This window comes from Microtus ochrogaster, linkage group LG4, assembly GCF_000317375.1.
Source record: "Microtus ochrogaster isolate Prairie Vole_2 linkage group LG4, MicOch1.0, whole genome shotgun sequence".
Lineage (NCBI taxonomy): Eukaryota > Metazoa > Chordata > Mammalia > Rodentia > Cricetidae > Microtus > Microtus ochrogaster.
In genome coordinates, this window is record NC_022030.1 from 41,257,702 (window position 1) to 41,282,887 (window position 25,186).

The 25,186-nt window shown below is 38.9% G+C and overlaps 1 protein-coding gene across 1 annotated transcript in view; it reads right to left on the reverse strand.

Moving 5' to 3' along the window:
- The window catches only part of Cps1 (carbamoyl-phosphate synthase 1), a 109,831-nt gene that overhangs the window by 63,302 nt on the left and 21,343 nt on the right, over nucleotides 1-25,186 (reverse strand). Inside the window, exons 5-16 of the mRNA XM_005361429.2 lie at nucleotides 24,837-24,893; nucleotides 21,759-21,851; nucleotides 17,541-17,630; nucleotides 14,312-14,440; nucleotides 13,655-13,761; nucleotides 12,720-12,858; nucleotides 11,721-11,798; nucleotides 9,943-10,041; nucleotides 8,172-8,267; nucleotides 4,852-5,041; nucleotides 3,676-3,833; nucleotides 2,079-2,207 (exon numbers count right to left, since the gene is read on the reverse strand). Of these exons, the coding sequence (XP_005361486.1) occupies nucleotides 2,079-2,207; nucleotides 3,676-3,833; nucleotides 4,852-5,041; nucleotides 8,172-8,267; nucleotides 9,943-10,041; nucleotides 11,721-11,798; nucleotides 12,720-12,858; nucleotides 13,655-13,761; nucleotides 14,312-14,440; nucleotides 17,541-17,630; nucleotides 21,759-21,851; nucleotides 24,837-24,893 (1,365 nt within the window). The remainder of the gene's footprint in view (nucleotides 1-2,078; nucleotides 2,208-3,675; nucleotides 3,834-4,851; nucleotides 5,042-8,171; nucleotides 8,268-9,942; nucleotides 10,042-11,720; nucleotides 11,799-12,719; nucleotides 12,859-13,654; nucleotides 13,762-14,311; nucleotides 14,441-17,540; nucleotides 17,631-21,758; nucleotides 21,852-24,836; nucleotides 24,894-25,186) is intronic.

Consider the following 25,186-nt stretch of genomic DNA (forward strand, 5'->3'; position numbering starts at 1 on the left):
ACTGAAGACAGGGATTGCCATCTCTGACCTTGGACACGTGGTGACTGACCACTGAAGACAGGGATTGCCATCTCTGACCTTGGACATGTGGTGACTGACCACTGAAGACAGAGATTGCCATATCTGACCTTGGACATGTGCTGACTGACCACTGAAGACAGGGATTGCCATCTCTGACCTTGGACATGTGCTGACTGACCACTGAAGACAGGGATTTCCCTTTGTCACATAATGTATTTGATTTTTGGATATCAATAAAATAGAAAGAACTTTAATTTTATTTCAGATTATTAGTAGGCTGTATGTATATAGTGACAACTCAATTTAAATTTTCCATAAGGTATCTCAGCCCAAAGTTTTTGCAACCTCAGTTGTCACTATGGACACATGCAGCTGAAAATGCAACTCTTTTGTCACCAACTCATCTGCCAGGATGAGGCTCCCAAAGCAGTTAGGACATTCTGGAGCTGCAGTTACCAAATGAGTGATAATGTCATTTGCCATTTGTGCTGTTTGCAAAAGAAAACCCTGAGACAGAGGGAATAAATTGCATATTCTATTAGACTACAATAGATATTTAGATACAAGGAAACGCTATCATTTTAACCAATCTCCTAGCCTTGATTTAAAGTTTTTCAAGTCTCCAATTTTACTCCAAAGTTAACTTAAATACCTAATTGAAGTAGCATAGCATCTAGTGGCTCTAATTATAACCTCAAGTGGATAAAGGGATAGGTTAAGATGTAAGGATATGACTAGCTAATCTCAAGGGGAAAAAGTAAAGGTTTTCAACTAGGAAAAGTATTTATCAACCATTGATTATTGTAACAGAATAGCAATAATTGAAAAATATTTCATTCCAAATATGTCTTCAGATTGTAAATGTTCTATATAAAAATTGGTAATTCAGAATGTTTCATTTTTTTGGATAAAATATATTTAACACAGGAGAAATATATGCTTACTGTTACTAAGTATATTGCTAAATTAAGAATACTCATAACATGTATCATGCTATAGTAAGTATATTTTATAACTACATAAACATAGTTTTTACCTTAAATAAACAACTCCAAAGTCCAGACTGGGACTTATTTAATACTGGGAGAAGAAACCATTCCTATTAAATGTGTTGCCTTTTGTATGTATAATTTAGGTAACTTTAAAAAACTAAATATAAGTTGTTAGCTTGTAAGCCTGTCACTACAAGTATTTGAGAGTATTTAATTGTATTTATCTGCTTTCAAATTTCAATACCAACAACTAAAAATTCTTACTTTGTTTTAGTTCAAAAATAAAAGATAAAATTGTGTGGTACTGAGAGCCCCTCAATGACTACACAGTAATTTCGTCAAATCATCCCCACACTGCACAGATGTCCTTGCTACAACAGCGTTTCCTCACTCAGAGTCATTACTGAGTGCCCAGTGTTACCAGGTATGGCTCTCTAGTAGCAGAAAATTAACAAACATCTCCGGAGCAAGGCTCTGTGTGTTTACCTCTGTTTCATATAGAACACCTTTTTTTAGCCAAAATAGTTTCAATAAATCTCTCAAAATGTACTCAGTGATGCATCAATTTGCTTTTGCTAGAAAGCAAATGATAAGTATTCCACTCTCACCCTCTGTTTGTGAACAGTAGTTGGCAGCTTTCATTCACTTTATTAAATGTAGAGACTGATACCGTTGGTGGTTTGACATCTGCACTTTGGGGAGAGATTGTGTCCTTATCAGGTTTTCTCAAAAGTGGTGTGAAAAATGAGGCATTTTATCCTGCTCTTCTCTTAACCAGTGAAACCAGCAATCTGAATGTTTTAGCGTAGACAGTGAAACAGAGGAAGATAAAGGTGAATTAATGTTCCTCAGTGAATTCAGTAGCATAATGAAAATGGACAGATAGGTAGAGCGGGTTATGCTGTGTTCTAGTGTGAGCATCTGTGCTTGTTTCCCTCAATAGCAGGGCCAGTTGACCCTTGACTATGATGGTGACAGGGGAAAGGTCACAACTTTCTCTAAGCGAATAGGTTCAGCAAATCAGCTTCTCTGATTGATAGGAATATTGCTAGGGAAAATACATACCTTTGTGCCAAGGTCCACTAAGGTCTCCTTATTGGGGCAAATGCCAGAGCCTAAGCCACCCAGTGCATACGCAGACCGGATCATTACAGGGTAGCCAATGGTGTCTGCTGCCTTCAAGGCATCCTCCATCTGGGAACAAAGCAAGGATATTGAAACTGAAAGTTTGACCCCCTCCTCCTCTTCACCCCCCCCACACACACACACACAAAGGGGGACATACAGGACCACACTATAAGAGCCTAGAAACGCAGGTTAATTAGCTGATTTGCAGAGGGGAACATGTTCTATTATCCCCTCATGTACTTCTGAAAAATAATGCTTCTGGAAAAAAGTTGTGTAAAATTCCAGTGGGTGTAATTTTTTCATTTTTTATCAGATGAATTTTAAGTTGTTTTTTAAACACTACACTGTGATCAAAGCAGAAATAATCATCATTTATTTTAGAATAAAAGATATATAAAAATAATGGTTTTAACTTCAGTTTGAAAGTCTATCATTTAAAGAAAAAAAAAATGTTTATCTGTCCCTGAAGTTAACATGGTAATAAAACAGCATACCACTCGGAACACTAGGTAAAGGAGGTATTTCATTTTTCAAACTTATTCTCAGAACACTCTCTGCAGCCTGGAATTTTTTTAACTTACCAAATACAACATATGGTGGCTATATTTTCTGTTGTGAAATATTATTACACCACCAATGGGAATGTAATTACACCTTTCCCATATGCCTGCTTCTTATCATGGAGAAGCAAGGACATAATTATATCTGGCAACAAAAAGTACTAATGTAAGGCAAGAGCTTCCCAAAGCATTCAGGAGAGCTCCCAGGAGATTCTTCTTGACTGACAGGTTTTTAGTCTGGCATGTGTACAGTAGCATTCTTTTCTGAGGCAGATACACCCGGTTTTAATCATCCCAGAATTACTTGCCTCATCCCTAAGAGTTTTCCTATGTCTACAATGGGGAGGTTGTGTTTAAAGCTTCCACTTTTCCCCTCATCAAACAGATTTGTAAAATCAAAAATAAAGTCAGGGCAAAAAGAGACAAACAAATAGTTGAATGTTTCTTAGTGATTGGCAATATTCTAAAAATAGGAATAATAGAAAATGAGTATAGAAAATCAAACCCAGATCTATAACAAAAGTATATGCATCCAGGATGAATCTTAATGACTAAATTCATTTCATTCTTAAACATTTATTTCATTTCAAAAGCCCAATTTTCAGGGTATTAAGACTCACACTCAACATGTGTGACTTATTCCAGGAAGGAGAGACGGCAAAGGCAAAAATAAGTTTGCTATTAAAAGTCAGTATTATTGTTGTTTTCGGGGCAAGAGATAATGGGTGCCTCAGCTTCAAACAAGGGAAATCACCCCTGGGTTTATATTTTCCATTGCAAAGATTAAATATTAATATCTATTTCTAAAATTTTAGCATTGCGTGCTGACATTAATACACAATGTCTCCATAATACTAAAATATGTCTGAAGATAACATATATACTTTTATATATAATTAGCAGAGATGATAAACCAATCTCCCTGCAGTCCAAGACAAATAACGACCCCATCTCCCAAGAACAAAGTTTCTTACTGATTCCACTGCAAAGCTGGGAGCGATCTTTTCATTGATCTCGTTCAGCTTGTCTGAGAAGAGCTGCCTGTCTTCTGTGGCCATAATGGACTCCACTGACGTTCCTAGGACCTTCACACCATATTCCTTGAGCACACCCCTCTTGAATAGCTCCACTCCTACGAAAGAATCGAACATATGGTTTTTATCATCTTTAACCTTATGTCCTCTTAACAGACATTGAACATTGTTTAAAGAAAAACCCAAGGGCTAGAAAAATATTTCAGAAGTTAAAAGCATTGGCTTCTCTTGCAGAAGACCAGAATTCAACTCCCAGTGCCCACAAGATAGATAACAGTGATCAGCAACTGTAGTTCTAAAGGTTTCTGATGCTGCCTTCTGAACTCCTACGGTACCAGGTACACACGTGGTACATATACATGCATGCAGGCAAAATATCCCTACCTGTAAAATAAATACATCTAAAAACAATTTGAAAATAACTTTTAAAATGTATTCAAGGAGTCAGCACAGCCAATAACAGAGCAGTTAAGACAAGCCTACATTGCCATGTGAAAGGCAAATGCCCCAGCACTGACTTGCAAGCATGAATATGCTAATTCTCATTTTTCATTCATAATAGTTTGGGGCGTTTCATTGATAACAATGTCCTAAGATGGAGAAGGAAATCCACTAAATCCGTTTGTGTTGCGGGAGGTCCTCCCGCTCCTCCAGCCTATAGCTGCTGAGATACCAGCCCATTGGGGCATGGTCTCTCTCTCCCTTTAAAAAAGCAGCGACTTCCCTCTCCTCGCTCTCTCTTCCTGCTCCGCTGGCGACTAGACTCCCTTCCTGGTTGTACAGAGGGCTGTGATCTGTAAGTTTTTCCCCTTTAAATAAATACCATCCTATTAATCATAATTCCAAACTGGTGTGGCATTGCTTGTGACTTACGTCTCCACGTTTGGCCACTCCAGAACCTAAACGTGAAGAATTTTTTGCATCCCTACTATTTTGGGCCATAAACTAGTACAATTTATTACATGGCGTGGAAGACTTTCGTTTGCCATTTTCTTCTACATTGGGATAAATGCTTTATGAGCACAGAGAACACAACTATTCCATGACTACAAGCAGCATGTGTTTCACATTGATGCACAGGTAAAATAACCTACACCTGCATGGAAAAGAACTCACCGCAGTTCAGCGCTGTCTGGCCACCCATGCCAAGAATCAGCCCATCAGGCCGCTCCGCTTTGATGACTTCTGTGACAAACTGTGGGGTGATGGGAAGAAAGTAGACCGCGTCTGCCTGCTTCAGTCCCACCTCGTTGGTCTGTACCGACGCGATGTTTGGGTTCATTAGGACCGTTTTGACATTTTCTTCCTGGAAAAAAAAATGAACAAATTAACTGTCTTAATTTAAGGTCTTGGGTGGATAATGGCTGCTACACTCCAATGGAGACTAGCTGGATAGCAAAGCTTTTAGATTATTCTCTGGGCTGGCTGCGGAAATCAAAAGAAAACAAGCATCTGGCCAAATGAAGAAAAAATGCTGTAAAATAATGCTAATAAGAAAGCCGGCTTCATCAAGATCTTCACCATGAATCCTTTGCCAAGTATGTGGCAAATCAAACTGGAAATCGTTTTCAGAGAGGCTGTCTAGAGGCTGTTTGCTAAACTTTAGGGTTCAATTGATATTAAAAGAATGAAATGCCCCCCAAAAAAACTTAAAATGAGTAAACATGATATGTAATTAGAAACAACTTAAATATTTCATATTTATATGAATAAAATATATTTAATAGAGGCAAAATATGTTTCCCTTTCTATGTCTTGTCTGAGGATAGCACTGGGTGCACCTTTAGAATGCAGTATCTTGTTCTTGCCAGAATCACTAAGATACACCTGCTGATAGCCATTTTCTCTAGCTTTTAAACCTGCTTGTAATACTTTTAAGAAAGCATTATACTACATATGTGTGTGTGTATATATATATGTATGTGTATATATGTAAGAAAGCATTATACTACATATGTGTGTGTATATATATATGTATGTGTATATATAAGAAAGCATTATACTACATATGTGTGTATATGTATGTGCATATATGTAAGAAAGCATTATACTACATATGTGTGTATATATATGTATGTGTATATATGAACACATGTGTGTGTGGGTATGTGTAGAAAACAGAAATTACCATATGGCAATAAATTAAAATACAAACCTGCATCTATGTGCATGCATGGGTGTGTGTGCTCGTGTGCAAGAATATATTATTTGCAATATTAACTCATTCCTTACATCTGGAGAGACTTCTTCTAAAATGATCTTCACGTACTAAGAATAATGATTTTCCAAATCAAGATGAGAATGAACCTTAGTGAAATAAAGTATTTCCAGATAGTCCATATTATTTAACAAACTATTGTGTAGATTTCAATTTCTTCTAAAAAACATCAACAAAATATTCAGATGAAAGTCTAAAACTCATCCTTGAAAACCAAATTCTTTCTTTAAGGAAGCTCTGAATTAAAGATAAACACAGTTTATGCTATTTTAAATTGCATGTAGTATAATATTTGTTAATATATAAACTAATCCCTAAAGAGAGATGTCCGTTTCTCGATTGAAGAAACCAAGATTCAATGAGGTTTTAAAAGGGTTCCTAAAGGACACATAGCTGACACTAGACTCTTTCTAAACAAGACATTCAGATGCACTTTCTCTGTCTTCAGTGTGAGTTGTCAGTCAATATTTTAAGAAGCTATCCAGAATAAGAGTAATATTATTAACAATACATAAAGCTAAGCAAATATATTTTGGATATAAGTAATAATTGAAATAATTGAATCTAAATTAAAAATATACCATTAGCAAAGGTATGAAAAAAAGCTTACTCCTCAGATAGCAACAAACTTCAGAATATTGAACATGTTAAAATGTAGCAAATAAAACAACTTTTATGAATTTTACAGAAGTCATGCATACATGTTAATCATTTTTAAATTGATTAAAAATCCATGCTGATTTTATTTAATTTTGCATGAATTTTTCCTTTTTCTTTCCATAATATATGTATTACCACATAATTGTTTTAGTTTGAGTTTATATATTAATCCTGCTATTTTCTAATTCCTAATCTTCAGCTGAAAGTTAACATAAAGCATGTTAAATTAAAACTTTGAAGAACTATATATCTTTACAAAGTTCCCAAAGACCATGAAAATGTCTACTACTTAATGGTATTCTAAATCCTAAATGTACTAACACTATGTTGTAATCAAGCTAAACCATTGAAAAGACAAGATCTTCTGAGTAAATTGGGAGCATGGGTTTCTAGGGAGAGGGTTGAGGGAGAGGGGAGAGGCAGGGAGGGGAGCAGAAAAAAAATGTAGAGCTCAACAAAAATCAATTTAAAAAAAAGAAAACCTTCTAATCAATAAGAATCTGAATCTTAATATAATGTAATGAATCAATATTTTTAAATATGTAAAAAATAATAATATATGCACAGTAAGGTCATCTGTGAATTAATAAGAAGAAACAAGATGAGAGGGAAGGGGAGAGGAGAGGAAAGGAGGGGAGGAGAGATGGGAAGAAGAATCAGGGATTGGGTTGTATTAAGGCTCTTTTCAACAGACATTTATCGGGGTAATCTTGGGCCACAGGAAAACTTTAGCCAGCTGTGTTCCGATGTTTGCTGCTCACTGACATCTCTGTGCTTCTCAGTACTAGCCGGGTCTTTGGTGAATGGACTTTACACTGCAGTGCCTGAGGCGGGGTCACGGAGCCAGGGCTTACACTACCTCTGGATGCCCTGATAATCACCAAGATGTGGAGCTTGTTGGAAAGAGGATTAAAGAGAGAGCAAGTTGTCTCAGCAGTGGAACATCTTAACCACACAAGATAACTTCTCTAAAGGTTGATTTGCTATAATTACAGTGGCAAACTGGATGAATCGAAAAAACAAGTTTATATTTCCCAACTTAAGTATTATTAAATAATCTTTCCCACTTGAAAATACAGCTGTATCATCCAGTTTTGCAAGTCAGAAATAAAGGGATAGGATTCCCTACTGACTGGTGATAGATAATTTCTTATGCTTGAACAAATGTGTTGGTACCCTTGCTCACCCAGCTAGGAGTTCATTCCACTACAGAAATGCCTGAAGCATCTAGCACAGGATGTGAAGTAGCCTAGAGCCCAGATTCCTTCTGACACATCAATCACAAGTATACTTACCAACTCCCTGTAGAAACAAGATAAATGTTCAGGTTTTCAGTGTAAAAAGACAGTAATGTAAATAAATTCCCCCGCTTCACTTGGCTGAGTGCACATTTGAAGAGTTTGGTGTTGACCAAACTCTTACTATAGAATTCTAATGATAGCTAAGGAAAATAACTAAAGTGACTTTGAAAAGAAACCTCATAAATCTCAACTACAAACGACTAATTGGACTCATTAAGGAGCGTGTACCAAGCCTGGGAAAGCTCGTGCTCTCTCACCTTCATGGCTTTTACAGCCTGAGATCCTGAGTAATCAAACTCTCCAGCCTGACCAATGGACAGACCTCCCGATCCTAGGATGAGGACTTTGGAAACCTACAAACAATAAGAAAGAGACATTACTATCATTTCCAAGGAATGAAAATAAGGCATCCGCCAGAGAATAGTCAAGCTCTGTTGCCTGAGTTTATACAGTCATTTCCAAGACCAAAGATTGACAATTGAAATATAATCTAATTTCACTGCCCTTTCCTAAGTTCCTGAGCAATTTCTTTACTTAAGCAAAAAAAATGAAAGAAGCTGACATTTGGTTTAAGAATATGCAAAAACCAAGTGCATTTACTCTACAGAAAATATTTGCATGTAAATGTACCTGCATCTATCTCTACACATATTTTCAAAGTACAATGCATTCTTCTAAAATTTATATAATGCAAAAGAACTAGAGATAATCTTTATCATATAATATAAAATCTTAAATATATAATGACTTAGGTCTTATACATAATAATTTTAATGCACTTTCCTTTAGAGGTAAATAATAAAATTTTGTTTACTACACTAAATGATGATTCATCTCATTTTTTAGGAAATGAATTCTATCAGCTTCAATGATTCAGTAAATAGTAAATATCTCGGGGTTACAAAAGACTATGGTTTGGGATGGGTAACGGAAAAATACCAAATTATAAATCAAAAGTAATACTATTTTTATTAAGCTTTTATAATAAGTAGTCTAGTAGAAAGAAATTTTATAAGACAGTATTGTAGGTGAAAATTTTTTATTCTGTGCCATTTGACCAAGTGTGAGTATCTCTGTGCAGTAATTACCATCTGTTGCACAAGAGGTTCTCCCGATGAGGCCTAAGAAATGCACTAATCTATGGCTATAAAAGTAAATCACTAGGAAAATGTATAATACTATGTCCATTTAGCAGGATAATAATAGTAGGACCTCCCCTAGGCCCTGTCATTTGTCTAGACAGAGGTTCTATGCAGAGAGTGGGAGACTGGAAACACTCAGCCCTAAATGAAATATATATATTTATATATATGAATAAAACATATGTACACATATTTACATATACATGTATATGTGTGTATATATATCCAGCACATTCCTCCCACGGTTCTGAGATCATTATGAAGAGGGGCAGAAAGATTGTAGAAGCCAGAGGGACTGTAATGAACAGTGCTTCATAAACACATTAGGGAAATTGCATATATGAACACATGATGTTGGTGACAATATACAGAAAGCCTGTGTAAGCTCAGGAGACACAAAAGTTCAGAACAGAGGGAGGAAGTGGATAGAGCCCCACCTTTAGCAGAACAGCTACTGGGAATCAATTTCTGGGAAGAGAGCTAATTTACTTTAAAGAGACTATTCCTTTACAAAGTACAACCACACACACAAGAACAACAATGGGTACTACAAATTGCTCTTGGTCGGTTTAAGAAAAAAAAGAGGACACGAAGTTGGGTGGCTGGGGAAGGATGACGGATCTAATAGAAGTTGGGGAAGGTGTGTCATTATGAACAAAATGCATTATGGAATTCTCAAGGAATTAAAACAAATATTTTAAAATAAATGTTTAGTGTAAATTATAATGACTTCCCAAGAGCAGATAATTAAAACACATAATGTTGGCATTCATTTTTCATAGATATTCATGTAAATTCTATCATTTTCCTTTTTAAAAATAAGTCATCACATATTAGAGAAAGTACGTGATACATAAACCAAAATGGAGTCTCTGCATCTACTGACCTCAACTCGGGATGCAACCAGCGCTGGCTTTGGCAGAACTGAGGTGATGGTAGTGCCTTTTCCCTTCTTTATCAGTGAGAAAAAGGAGTCAAACAGGTACTACAAAAGAAAAATCACAGCTAGTTAGACACTTCTAAACTCACGAGGCCTCCAAGCGCACTTCTGGTGCTCAGTTAAGAAAAAGCTTCAGAAAGAGAAATTTGTTTATTTTTACTATAATTTGCTGCATGAATATTAGGAGTTTTGCTACTTAGTGGTTTCAGTTTGGGTTTTGGTTTTTGTCCAATAAATGAATGTTTACTCAAATTAAATTAAGACAAATAAATACACCAGAGAAGACTAAAAAAGAGTCAACTAGACAAGGGCTCCATAACATACACATATTCTATTAAAAAAAATACAAATCACGCCTATAATCTTTGGGAGCCTTCTGGGCTCTGTTCACCTCAAGTCCTTTAAGATGAGACATTTTCTACAGACAATAAACACACCCCATGCTGCCTTTTGAGAATAACAAGATTTTAGTCCTTTAATTGTATATCATTTGTATGACTCAAACTCTGGCTGAACAAAACTTAAAGCTAGAACACTCACACTTCAAAGTCAGAAATAATATTCTTTCATTTCTGTCGGCTCTTAAAAAATGACCCCTTAAAATTATTCTTAAACTTTCCCAGTGAGCTTACTTCTGTTGCTTCACTAGACATGATAAATGTCAACAAGAGTACTTGTTTTGCAATTTGGCAGGATGGAAAAATAAAACACTAAGTCATAGTGCCATGATTGCATATACTGAGCACATCTGAAGTTCTAGCAGAGTCTAAGAGTTAAATGTTAAATTAAAGAAAAAAACTTAGCAAGCATTATGTGAAGACAGTAACTAGTGATTTGTTTTCCCAGGTTCATCATGAATTAATTAAAACATACAAGTTTTGACTCTCTGAACAGATACATCCAAGTGAGAGAAATGCAAAAAAAAAAAAATGCCATGCACATATCTAAGAAGCCACTCTGAGATGAAAGAGTAGGAATTTCATTAGGAAACTCATGTCCTCCTCCTTTTGCCTGGGCATCTTTTCTGGAGGCTCTGCTGACAGGGATGGACAAGGCGCTCCAGGAAGCTCCTGGGCGCAGGAAGAGGGAACTCACTCCAGACACGCAGGCTTTTCTGGGAGTCCTTGTAAGCTTAATTTGGAAAGATGTACTTGAATACTGAACCAAAAGCTCTCATTAAATAATAGAAAAACTATTCAGGTTAGAAACAGACTGCTCTAAGCATTCCTGTGGGTCCCTTTTGTAAAAATCATGCGAGTCATGTGACCACACGGGCTGCCTCTTTCCTTCCCAGCCCCTTTCCTTGCCCTGCTGCTGTTTATTCTTCTTCTGTGGCTACACAACCAGTTGCCATGGGGATTTTTTTAACTCACAGATGGGGGATTAAAATTTCATTTCAGTTATGAGATGGAAAGAGCAAGAGGGAATTCATTTGCATAGCACAACAATTGTAAATTTCAGAGCTAAATATATTAGAATGATAATGCGTTTAAGTAAAAATAGCATTGCTTTGAGTTTCTTAAGGGCTTTCCCACTTTAAATTTAAGAAGAGATTAAAATTTACTTCATGATCTTCATGGGGGAATTTAACACAAAATGCACGAAACCAAGATGCAATCCTTGAGAATATTGTGCACCAATTATTTTGGTTTCTTGAGTCTTCACCCACAAACATCTCTGATTTTTTTTTCAAGCATATAGCAGACATCGTCTGGCTGGCATACCTCAGTGTCTGTTGGCCCTGGGCTGACCTCTGGGTGGAACTGCACACCGAAGAAGGGTTTGCTCTCATGCATAATCCCCTAAAGGAATGAGAAACAGGGAGAAATTCCTTCTGAGACAACAAATGTCAAGTATGGCAATGTATTATTCAGTAGATAATAAAATTCAAATAGGAAACCAAGTTAATGCTTAATAAAGTTCTGGAAAATTCCCAGTGTTATTAAGTAACATGGTTGGAGACATTAAGGATTCACCCAACTGTTTAAGGAAGAATAGAAAACAGCCCAGCAAAGAGGAAGCTGGATGAGGGTTCCATAATATAATAAAATCAAACAAATTTGGTCCAGAACATTTGGGGCTGGACCTTCTGGAGTCTCTTCAAAATAAAATAAAATTCTCGGGTCCAACTCTTAAATTAATTCCCCAAAGGTCTTAAAAGCTGCTGCAGTACCGAGACTTGAGGACACGCCAAGGACTGGATCCAAACAGATAAATATCAACCAACCCCTAGTAGTGGTGAGTGTATAGATGGATCCTGAAGAAGGGTAGAAGAGCTGGGTCTTAAAAAGTCAACTATTAAGAAAGTAAGAGAATTGCATTTGTGAAGTGACAGAATGGCTGAGTAGGTCATCCCATGGATTAGAGCACTTGGTCTACAAGTAAGAAGGACCTGAGTTTGAATTCCTATCAACCATGTCAATGCATGTGCTTTAACCCGCAGCATTAAGGGGTGGAGCTAGGTGGTTCCTGAGAACTTGCTGGACGGACAAATCAAAATGGTCCAGTTTAGTGAGTGGCCCTGTCATAAGACAGTAGAAGAAGATACTGGGTAACCTGTTCCAGGCTTCATGTGCACATACAGGTGCACACAACTGCACAGTTGCATGCAACACACACACACACACACACACACACTAAACATGAAGAGGAGAATACATAACATACAAGAAAAGCCCTTATCTTCTCACGAACAACAGAGCAGCTTTGTTGAGAGTCCCTACCTCGTTTGTTTGATCGTTGACATTCACAAAGAGCGGTTTCCAGCCGGCAGGGAGGGTGTTGTCCAGAGCATAGCCATGGTTCTGAGCGGTAATGAAGGCCTGTCTGTTGGTGATATTCAGAACAGGCTGATTCTGTCCTCTGGAGAGAGATGGAGAGGGAAAAAAGAGAGAGAAAAGGAAAGTGAAGGGAATGTATATGTTACTCGTTGAAGCCAAACTCAGGCCTTTTGACTGCTTTAGTGAAAATTGCCTTGTAAAAAGAGTCACAGATTATTAATCCCAAGCATTTCAGCCTCAAAAACAAAAACTCAATTCAGGCAGCTTTTCTGAGTCTTAAGCACAGGTCTATTGGACTTTCATAATCAGTTAGAAAGGCACTCATAACAAAGAGAAATTGCATACTGGCTTCGCACAAATACAGATAAGCAACTCATTTTGAAGGAGCTACCGTCATGTTCAAGCCAGAAGAGAACTCTCTGATTAACAAAGAGACCAGTCCTCAGATCAGACTCTTTCTGAGCTCTGCTTTATGCAGAGGGAGGGAGGAAGTCGGCAGCATTGGGGGTAAAGAAGTGAAACTGAGTCACTAATGTGTTCTTAAGTCATTCTCGTTCTTCACAATATTATCAATGTTCTGAAACGAAGCTTCAAATCGGAACAGTTTCCTTTGGAATACCTTCTGATTGAGTATTATAACGTCGGTTCATGCCAAGAGAAGGAAAATAACCTTAAACTATAGCAAAGTTATCGTTAGAGAAGGCTGCCTCTGAGAAATGTAATAAAAACGGAATCAGGTGGTCAGACAACTGTGAACTATGCAGTAGGATGACTGGCGTTTGCTCTGCAGAAACGCTATGTAAATTCTCTAAGCCTTTGGTGTTTGGTTGCCTGCGTACTTCAGAGGTATCCTGGCTGCAATCTCATAACTGCCTTACCTATTCGCCATGGACATCTTGTAGGATTTGGCACCAGCAGCCAGTCCTGTTATTATGTTTCCCGTACTAATTCCAAACAAAGGCTCTTTGCGGTCACTCTCCAAAATCTGTATCAGGGAAGATCATCAAGCAAGTAAGACAGATAGGGAAAAATACTGTCTCTGAAAGAACAAAAGCCAGAGCATCCCCCATTCCTCATGAACAACGTGGAGGAAGTAGGAAAGGAATTGCTAGTTAGAATGTAGAGAGAGGCACACAATTGATGGATCTTAGAATCCATTAAGATGTTCTTGCCTTTCAGATTAAACAAAACATAACTTAATGCTTAAAGAACTTGAAGGTCTTATGGGTTCTGCACCAAGCTAATGAGCCTGGGTTGCCAGTTTTCAATCATGAGGGCTGTTAGAGGTGAAGATTAGACTCCATCCAGCCATTGTTAGTGGAGGAAGCATGGCAAGGTTCCTTTGTTCCAAAGAAAAGCAATACTTCTAAGAGTCGTCACTGGTTTCTCTCTGAAATAATTATGCTAAAATTGCCTCCCAAGTACTAATGTAAGTCCTAAAACTACATGAATGAATGAAACCAAACCTGTTTGGACTGCAGAGCAGATGCCCTTCCCTCCCAGGCAGCAGCCCTCAAGCCCCAGGCTCACAGCACCTTCTTCACATTTTGAATTAGTGGTTGTGCAAGAGCTGGATTCCCAGGTCCCCCGGCAATCAGAAGTCCATCATACTCCATCTGCGTGAAGTCATGATTCCAAGGAACCAAATGCACTTCGGCACCTCGCTGGAAAAGAAACACAAGAAAGATGAACCAAATGTTTGCTTTGGTCATGTGTGCTTTCGCTCAGTCTTCTTTTGAAGAACTAGCCTCTAAAAGAAATCTTAAAAATAATGTATAGTCAAATAACACTGAATAAAATATGATTTTAGTAGCTTGTTGTGCTTTCTATAACAAAGGTGTACAAATGGTCAATAGGAAGCACTGACCCTTTATCTATGAAAAAGCAAGTGGCACACTCCCTGTAAAAGAATGGCTTCAGGGATTAAACTCCCCATGTCAAGAAAGCAAGATTTTTATTACTTTGGTAGCTGCAGCACAGAATGGCAAAGGTATGACTACGTCTCACCCCAAAGGCATGACCACGTCTCAAACTTTCCTTTTCCTTTCTTTTCTGGCAAATTTTAACTTTTCTTCAGTTTTCTAATCTATTTATATTCTGACAGGGGGAAAAATCAAAATATTTATCATAAAAATAAAGAGGAGAGAGAGAGAGAGAGAGAGAGAGAGAGAGAGAGAGAGAGAGAGAGACCTTGAAAGGGAAAACTCCTGCCTTTCTGGCTAGTTTATGTAGTGCCAAGAGTTGTAATGCACACTGCTGGAGAAGAAAGTCATCAGCAGCCTTACCCAGCACTGGACCACCTATGCTACAATGTTGACTGGCTGGCAAGATGTACCCACTGTTGTGATAGTGGCACTAAAATTATGGAGGTAACCAACTGCTCTCTGATGGGATATGAGGCCTGTTATACAGGAGGGATTTTTGTGACTAATACTATCTGATCAAAGTCTCATGACTCGGAGAGATCATTGGCCCTAGGGAGTTAATTACTGTTGCTGTTCTGCTAAATAATCATGATTTCAAATATGAATGTTTATACCCATAGACCCATGCTGCTCTCAAATTTGGTCAGACAAGCTTCTTTTGGCAGTGGGTGGTGGTTGCTGCAGACACTCAGCACTTGTCAAAATGCCAGGTATAAATAACACTTGGTGCTCAGCTTAGGAAGGCCATGTATGGCAACCCCCCACCATCTGAGGCTCATGAGTGCTTGCGTGAGAGGGGCAGGTAAACATGGAAGGGACAGTGGATGGAAGGAGAGCTGTGAAATGCTGACTTCTGGACAGGGCGGAGTTGGTGCACACCAACTCACAGTAGCTCTGATTACCTCCAGAAGATGAGCACAAGAACAAACTAGTCAACATTCCAATTGAATAAGTAGATAGACATACCTAAGGACAGAAAGACACTCATGTGTGCATAATCACTACTAATTGGACTGGAGGGGTTACTAACAACAAAAACGTAACAAAATAAAAGAAGAAATGAAGCAGAATGGGAAAACAAGAGTTAGTTAGAAGAAGGCAGCAGATGGTGAATCCAATTAGCATACACTGTATAAATCTATAGAACTTTTCAAGAGTAAGAACATTACTTAAAAAGGAAAGATCATAGACAAAGAGAAATGGAGAGTAAATGGAGTATAAAGAAAATTCCAGCAAAAAAAATCTAATTATTTTGTACCTTTGAAAGTTCCCCTAGCATTTCCAAGATGAGAATTTGAAGGTTTATTTGGAAGGTTTTTCCAATAGACATAAATGGAATGGAGAAATGACACCACAAGACACCCCAATACAGTATACAACAGTAACCACAGTGAACAATCAACAGAGTCTGAGATCCTTGGGGAACCTGGAGCCAGCATTGAGTATTTAGATATGACCCATGCCTGGGGCAAAGGATCTTTACACTGACTCTGGTCAATGTTGTAGAGAGTTCTAGGGAAAGTTCTATTACTTCCTGTTTACAAATGGACTCTACCCAACTAGAGTCAAAGAAACCTATAACTCTTGCAGCTAGAAAGTCGGCAGTGTAAATTAGTATGGCAAATATAGGAGTGGAATATGAAAAGATCCTTTGTCTATCTGCTATTAAAAGATTCATGAAGAATTTCTCTAATAAGATGAATAATTTGAAATCATAATTTGAATAGTGCTGATAGTCTCTAACGATGAGAAGATGAAGATGAATTGAAGAATCCCCCTGTATCCACACTAATTTGGCTTTCTACAAGTATGTGAAAGTGTAAGTATGTACGTTTGTGGAGGTGAGGGGTGAATACGTGTGTGCATGAGAGAAAGAGACAGACAGAGACACAGAGAAACGGAAGTGGGAAGGTTATGAGGAAAAACTCTAGCAAAATATACTTGATAAAAACACTGATATAATGTGGTTAAATTGTCCTTAAGGATTTTTAGGGTTCAAGTTTAATTAGTTTTCTAAGAGTTTAGGTTAGTTCCTAAGAGCGCTATGGCAATCTTACAATTACAGGACATAATCCTACAAACATACAGTGCATGATAAATGTAGACGGAGGGAGGCACTGTCAGACCCACCATGGCTTTCTTCCATTTCCAACTCTCCAAGTGAGTGTGGGCTGCCTCAGAATACCTGATGAGGACAGTCAAGATGCTTTAAGTGAGGTAACCCAGACTCAGAAGAAAAGCATGTGTTCTCTCCTGTATGGATCCTAATGCCTCGTGGGAGCGTGCGTGCGTGCGTGCGTGTGTGTGTGTGTGTGTGTGTGTGTGTGTGTGCGCGCGCGCGCTTTTTGATTGGAATGAGAGTGGACAGAGGTCAGAAAACTAGAAAGAGTCCAATGAAGAAGGAAAGGAGGCTCTCAAGAGGGGACTATGAAGAGAATTATAGCATACTACAAAATTAAAAGAGCGATATCCGCATTGGAAAAGAACATGTGAGGGGGAACAAGTAGAAGGAAGGAACAGCCCAAGCTAAGCATGTACCATGATGCCGTAGGAAAGCCTCATTCTTCCTTGGCTACTAAGAGGATAAAATGAGTAAGTTAAAATAATAACAAACAAATGATAAAAGTCACTTTTCCATGGGTTCTGGTTCTTGGGGATTTTTCAAAGTCATAGTTGTCTATATCCTTAATTTGAACAGGGACATATGTGTCACTTTGTGGATCAAAGGCAGCAAGAAAAGTGGAGATTCCTGACATTCTGAAGCGAGCCTTCTAAACAAAGGGCACAAACAATTCTCAGCTCTACAAACCGTAGCTTCTGGAGGGGGCCAATCACTTACCTTAACTAGCAGGCGGATGACATTGTTTTTTATCCCACAGTCCACAGCTACCACTTTGGTGGGGTTTCCTTTGCCAAACACCTTGACATCCTGCCATTTAAAAAAAAAAAAAACAGACATTGAGAGGAGATTCCCAGTGTAAGTACCAGGCCCAGGCCATAAATTCACTGAGCGTGTTTTGTACTTAGATGTGTAACATATTGATTGCTAACTGCTAGGGAGTGACTGGCAGTTAAAAATCAATTTGTAAGAAAAGCACAGCAAATATCACAGACTGTATCTTTTCGATGAGAAAAAGAAGTGCTTTGCTATTTTATATAAACTATTCATTATGGTGATAAGAAAGATCTTTAAGAAGTTGGCTGCTTCCATAGTTAACCACCATCCTCGTGTTTTGCCTCATTAGCAATAAAAGTCTCAAATATTGTTGCCTGATTCAGCGGGAGGCAGATGAGGTAATGGATACATCATGCCTTAAACGCCACTTGATCATCAAATTGCAGTGCAGATCAGATCCAATTGCATTAAGTCACTGCATATTAGGCTTACGGAGAGGCTGGATGGATAAAATCAATATGAGAGTCATAAGAATTCCTCAGCTAGTATAGACCACCTGCTCCCTTTAGATTACCAGACAGTCGTTTGCATTTAAATGGTAGATTTCATATGAAAGATCTCAGAGCATATCATAATCATTATCTACATCTTAAGAACTGCTTGGAGGCAGATCGATTTTCACAGGCATTTGCCCAAGAAGCAATTCTCCAGTCAAAGAAACAAAAAGAACAAAAGAGAAAGCAAGAAGCCTAGAGCCTTGGTGGCCACACTCATCCTGGCTTTAAGAGTTAGCTAGACTACTCTGAATTTAGAATGACTCCACGTCTTGACAAAGGTATCAGATGAATGATGCAACCTGAATGTTTGAAAGAACATTTGCTTTAACCGAGACGTCTACCTCTCCACAAAGTCTATATATAGCATATATTCATAATCCTTAAAGTGTGTTTGAGTAAAACATATGAAAAGGATGCTGGCCATTTACTTTCTCCTTCTGTGGCTATTCGGGAGAGAAAACACTGCATCTAGGGAATTATTACTGAACTGATCATTAATGACACAGGCAAAGTCTCTTGTCAACTAATTTATAAAAGTACTGATTTATTCTTAACCTGGAACTCCTGCTATAAAGTAAAACCATGTTACCAGCTAGTTGTAGCTATATCAAATTGCAATAATATGACAAGGAATTAAATGACCAACATTTCCAAGGCATATAGTCAAACAAAACTCACAAAATTTATATAACTTCCTGATATACATGCACATTTATCACAGATGTCACAACATTATTCAATTATAAAGGCATTAACAGGACCAGCTGTTGTCAGTAAGATTTTTGTCCTTTATTTGGCATGGATGAAAATATAGAACGGTTGAGATGACTCAGTAAATAAAGCACTTACTGCAGAGAAACCTAAAGATCAGAATTCATTATCTGTACCCCACATAAGGGAGAGAGTCGAAAACAAACTCAGCAAAGTTGTCTTCTGACCTACGCACACACACACACACACACACACACACACACACACACACACACACACACACCAGGATAGATGATGATCACAGATGATAGATGGATGAATAGAGAGAGAGAATGTTAGGTGGATGGATGGACAGATAAATAGATGGTAGATAGACGGATGGATAGTTGTATAGGTAGACAGACAGATGGATAATAAATAGATGGATATGCTCATTTCTGCTGTTCTCTACCTAAACCCATTTTACACTAACTCATCTAGCCAATCTCCTTGGAAGGTGCACCAGCCCAGCCACTCTGAGGAACAAAACCCACAGATTTTGAAACCCCTTTTCTAAAACCATGTGATATTTTCATAGACCTTGCACACTTAAAGTGAGCCCTGACTTACAGTAACTAATAAAAGGTAAATTTCATGTCAATAGTCATTTCACTGAGCTGTATTGTTAGGAAAATGGCGAGAAAGAAAGGAGGTACACATTTATATTATATATCACAATTTCCAGTAGTTTTGATTCATATTTAGTTATATACCCAAATATGGAGCCTGCATATATAGAGGGCCAATAGCATATGCTTTCTATATCAAATGGAGGAAGCTATATAATACATCACAAACACCTGTATGTGTGAATTTGCCTTAGGATCCTGAAAATGAATGTATCATATAGTGTTTTTTAACCATCACAGAATTTTTAAGGTAAATTTCTCCAGGTCAGTGTTGCTGACATTTGGAAAATCCCATGATTTTATTTTCAAGTTCCTTGATTCTTTGTCCACCTACCCTTTGCTCCAAAAAATGCTGAATGAATTTCCCATAACTTCCAGTAAAGCTCTACAACAAATGATGCTTTAATACATGAAACTCTCTGGATCTAGTTGGCATCCACTCATCACCTGCCAAAAGTATCATTCAAATAATTGATTCCTTTGCTTCTACCTATCAACCTATGTATAACTCATCAGACACACCTAGCTGCTGCAAGTCTCTGCCTCTCAAACACATGCCTGAAACAGTTTGATTTCTGTTTATCCATCTCTAACAGCTGGCTCTTTGTGTCTGCCTTCACACATCCACCCAGCCTTCCGTGATCCACCTGTCTCATTGCGGTGATGTATCATGAATGGTTTTTGCAGTGACCTGTAAGCATGCCAAGGACAGCTTTACCACAGGATTCTGTACATGCCAACTGACGTGTTTGCTTCTCCTACCAGCTTCTTATGATCTCCAAGGTCAGAGAGAGAGATCACACAAGATCCATTCACAGCTTCATTAAAAGAAATAAATCAAGACCAAGAGGCATGGCTCTAAAGAGTTCTCTACCTTCTTATAAACAAACGCTTAGTTACTTAGACATCATTTTGAGCATTAGTTCTTTAGCTCAAATATTCACAATAAATTTGACCCCACCTAAGAATCTAAGCAATAGTGTAGAGGGTGCCTTAACTGGCCTTCCCCTGTAATCAGATTGAGGACTACCTTATAGAACCCTCATCCAGAAACTGATGGAAGCAGATCCAGAGATCCACAGCTAAGCACTGGGCCAAGCTCCTGGAGTACAATCGAAGGGAGGGAAGATTGATAATATGAGCAAAGGAGCCAAGACCATGATGGGGAAACCCACAGAATCAGCTGACCCAAGCCAGTGGGAGCTCACTGACTCTGAATTGACAACTAGGGAATCTGCATAGGTCTGAACTAAGTCCCCTGAAGGCAGGTGACAACAGTGGGGCTTGGGCAGTGTATGTGGTCACTGGCAGGGGGAACAGGATCTAATCCTACTGCATAAACTGACTTTGTGGAACCCATTCTCTATGGAGAGATACCTTGCTCAACACTGGTATGTTGTGGGGGGCGGGGGCTTGATCCTGTCTCAGTAAGATGAGGGGACAGACTTAGTTGACTTCTTAGGGGAGGCCTTATCCTCTCTGAAGAGAGGATGGGGGTAGGTGGGGGTAGCAGGAAGAGAGGGGGGAGGAATGACTGAAATTGGTTTGCAGAAATTAATTAATTAGTTAAAAAACAAATATTTTCCCTGCACAAAATGACCCTAGACTTTTATTATTTTTATTCTCTCTCTCTCTCTCTCTCTCTCTCTCTCTCTCTCTCTCTCTGCTGTTTTTCAAGACAGGGCTTTTCTGTGTAACAGCCCTGGGTGTCCTGGAATTTATTCTGTTTATTCTGTAGACAAGGCTGACCTCGAACTCACAGAGATCCACCTGCCTCTGCCTCCCGAGTGTTGGGGATAAAGGCGTGCATGAGCATGCCTGGCTATTATTTTGTCTAATTCCTATAATGTTCTCTCGTTTACCTTTCAGGGTGTTAGCTTTCTATCCTACTCAGTATTATATCTGCCTTTAACACTTCTGTACCTTCTCTATTTGCTGTGATCTAAAGCCCTAAACTAGGGAACTAGTGAAAGACAAGAAGGAAGCTAAAATCATAGGGAAAAGCTTCTAAATAGTGGCTTGAGATTTCCAAGAATGTCTGTAAGAAAGGCTTCTGACTTTACAAGGAAAGATTTGATGGCATATATATCAGTTGCTGTGGGGCCACTTTCCCCTTTCAGATCAGGTGCTTATGGGAGATGAAAGATAAATATTTTAATGTTATAAAACTAGTAGGCTTAAAGTGGATAAAACAAAACAAAAAAGTAAGAAGAAAATTTTCTCACCTTGGTTGAAACCTCAGCAATCAAATTCTGTTTATTGGGATCCACAAAATCCACTGACTGGCCATCGAATTCAATCTTCCCAAGCATGGTGCCCTAGTGAATTAAAAAGCAGATGCAGTGGGAAGGAACGCGTTATGCTGAAAGCAGAAGCCCACAAAGACTATGGACAGCTGTTGTCATTTAGATGTCTTCATAGCTTAGAACCATCAGCAGGTCTTCATTTTCTCAAATAGGAATGACACAAAGTAGTTAGTTGGCAGCTGCTTTTCAGGAAATACTCAAGGAAATCCAATTAATTTTTTTTCTTGTGGAGTGGAGGAGGGTGAACAGGTACATGTGTGTGCACATAAGTATGTGCTTGTGAGCATACAAATGGAAGGTATACAGGTACATGTGTGCTCACAAGAACATGCAAATGGAGACTAGATGTCAACCAAGGTGTCATTCCTGTCTGCCCTGGCAGCAGGTCTTTCATTGGCCTGAAGCTTGCTGGCAACACCAGGCTCACTGGTCCTTAAGCCATAGGGATCTGTCCATCTCTGCTTCCCTGGCATTGCGATGACAAGAATGCATCACCATGGACAGGATTTTCTTTACATGGGTGAGACTCAAACTCAGTTCCTCAAAGTTTCAAGGGAAGCATTTTATCAACTGAGCTGTCACCCAGTCCTATGAGAAGCTGTTTGAGAGCTGAGGCCATTAAAGTTAAGTTCAGCAGAATTCAGGTCAACAGATTCCAAACTAGGTAGACTAATCAGAAACCCAGGGACCCTAGTTCCTTGGACCTAAAACTATTACACAGCAGAAGCAGACAAAACAATCTGTTTGGAAAGAAAAGATGACATCTAAAAACTACCAAGAAATAAAAAGAACTTATTATATAATTTGATAGCAAATTTGAACCTCAGAAAAGGTGAAAATGCAATTTGATATGTCAGAAATTTCTAGAAGTCACAATAAAAGCACATCATCATGTTAGACACATCAGTATGTAGATGTTCCAGATTGCATGATCTTTATGGAATGCTCAACCCTCTATGACATTTTTACAATCAGTCTTGCTAGATTGGACATGGCAATGTTATCTTGCTTTTATCAGCTACATATTGAGATGTACTTGTTTGTTAGGAAGTCTGCTTAGAGGTGTCTAGGAAATGACATTCTGTATCTACTTATTGGCGTTCCCCTAGAATATCATTGCACTGAAGGAAACAAAAGGTTTATTTCCCTCTTAACTGATTTTTTTAGAGACGTCATTGTGTGAACACAGGTTGAAAACTCCAGCACGCTGTGGAATGCTCTATGGATTTTAGTGCCGTTGTGAAAGCCAGGGTGCTAACACCAAAGCCTAGGAAAATAACCCAAAACCCCCTTTAACTTTCAAACTGAAGTTTGTGGTGATTTCTGCCTACCTTTTAGATCCAAGTACACGTTTCTATACTTATACACCCTAAATCCTGAAACCTGTTGTCTCCTAATGCTATGTGAAATGCAATTTGAGTTTTTAAACTATGAGTAATGGAAGTGAAAGTTATAACTCATATTTTTAGTATGAGTCAATATCAGCCATAAGCACATGTAACCTATAATGCTGCTACGTGCCCTATACTATTCAACCAGATTTTTTACAAATCAAAGTCCCTATAATAAAAAGTCGAGTTCATGTGAGCCCAGCACACCGGTGACACAGAAGACGCAATGTGGTCTTGGAAAGAGTTTTCACAGTCATCAGGCCTGGCTATCTTCTCTCCAGCCTGCCAATTCTGCAGCCTGAATTGCATTCTGATTTCCTTCTGGTCTGGTCCTAGATGCTACATTTCTGTTTACAAGTTCCACTCACTGTTAGACTAGGAAAACACAAGAATCCGCTTGGAATACAGAATCTCACCAAAGCCTCTTCCCAGGAAACCCGCTGGAGGGATAACACATTGAGAAGCAGAGCCGGCGGCAGCATGAGCTCTTCCTGCCTTCCGCCTGGTCAGAGCTGCTACCCCCTCCACATTCAATACCACTCCTCCGTTTACAGTGGCTGTGTCAATACACTTGCCCTGGCTACCCTTGCGGTGCTGGCTCTAGGAGCCTCCTTGAATACTAAAATCCACCGTGCTCAGATGCATCATAGAAAATGAATCTGACTTTAAATCATATCTAGGTCACTTACAGTAGTTAATACAATGCAGGCATTATGTGAAGAGGCAGGATGCTGTATTTTTAGAGGAAATGATAAAATATAAGAAATTTTAAAAGCAATTTTTAATCATCTGTACAAAACCTACAGATGCAGAGACCTAACTTTATTCTAACAACGAATTTGCAACGATTTTCTGGGAGGACCTGTGTTGGTGTAGACTACCAAACTGTCTTGTTTCCTTTTGAATGTGTTAACATTTGGTGAGAAAGTGTAGGTGCATTGGGGGAATTTGGTGAACACTGATGAGGGAATGTGTCTCTCTGCTCTGGGTTATGGAGATGTATGCAGGAAACACACACAGGAACAGGAAGAAGAGGCAAGTGGTGATGGCACAATAGCATTCTCAAACGGGAGCCAGATGTAGCCATCAGGCAGGGCAGCTGGCAAAACCTCGCCTGTGTCTCTTTGCCTATTAATCCAATTTTAGGAAGGACTCTCTAACTGAGGTCACCCACACTCGTGACAGAAAACTTGCTAATTTCATAAACAACTCTTCCTGGAGAGCTGAGTAAACAATGACACCAATATTACATCGTTTCCGGTTTGAGTTCTCCAGCGTGGAGGACTCTGGTTTGGTCAAACTGTTACACACTCTGTAAACACTATTTCTGTTCCACCAGAGGCTTGTCATGTGAGCAGAATTACAATGCCTTGCCTTGTTGTCATAATCAACACATAGTAGGCACTCAATAAATCCTGAGCAGGTAAGTGGATCTCAGGGGCACCCAGGATTCAGTCCTGGAAACCACATCAGAAGAGGGAAGGACAGTGACATAGAAATGACAAGAGGGGGCTGGCCAGGTTCCCTCCTCTGCACATCAGTGAGTCCTTCATGCACTGGGGGAATTGAGAAGAGGCACGCATTCAGCTAAAGATGATGATCATACCTTATCCCGAATTATTTTAGTCAGCATTCTTGTGTCCACTCCATAAATTGCAGGGACCTGTAAGGAGAAAACCCGGTGACGGTGAAATGAGAGGCGATTAGAGCCAGCATATTGTTTTCAAGTTGTGCTCTTAGCCTCATCTATCTTCTCGAGCAGTAAATAATTCTCCCACCCTTCTCTTCCCTGACCCAGGGTGACGGTGTTGTCAGTTGGAGGGAAATTGCTGCTCCACTTGAGCACAGGACTCCTACTACCCGCAATTGTCCTCAGAATTTCTGCACATCAATCCTTTGCAACGGCTTTGGTGCTTATCCTCAGATATTAAATAGGTTACAGTCCACACAAAGAGC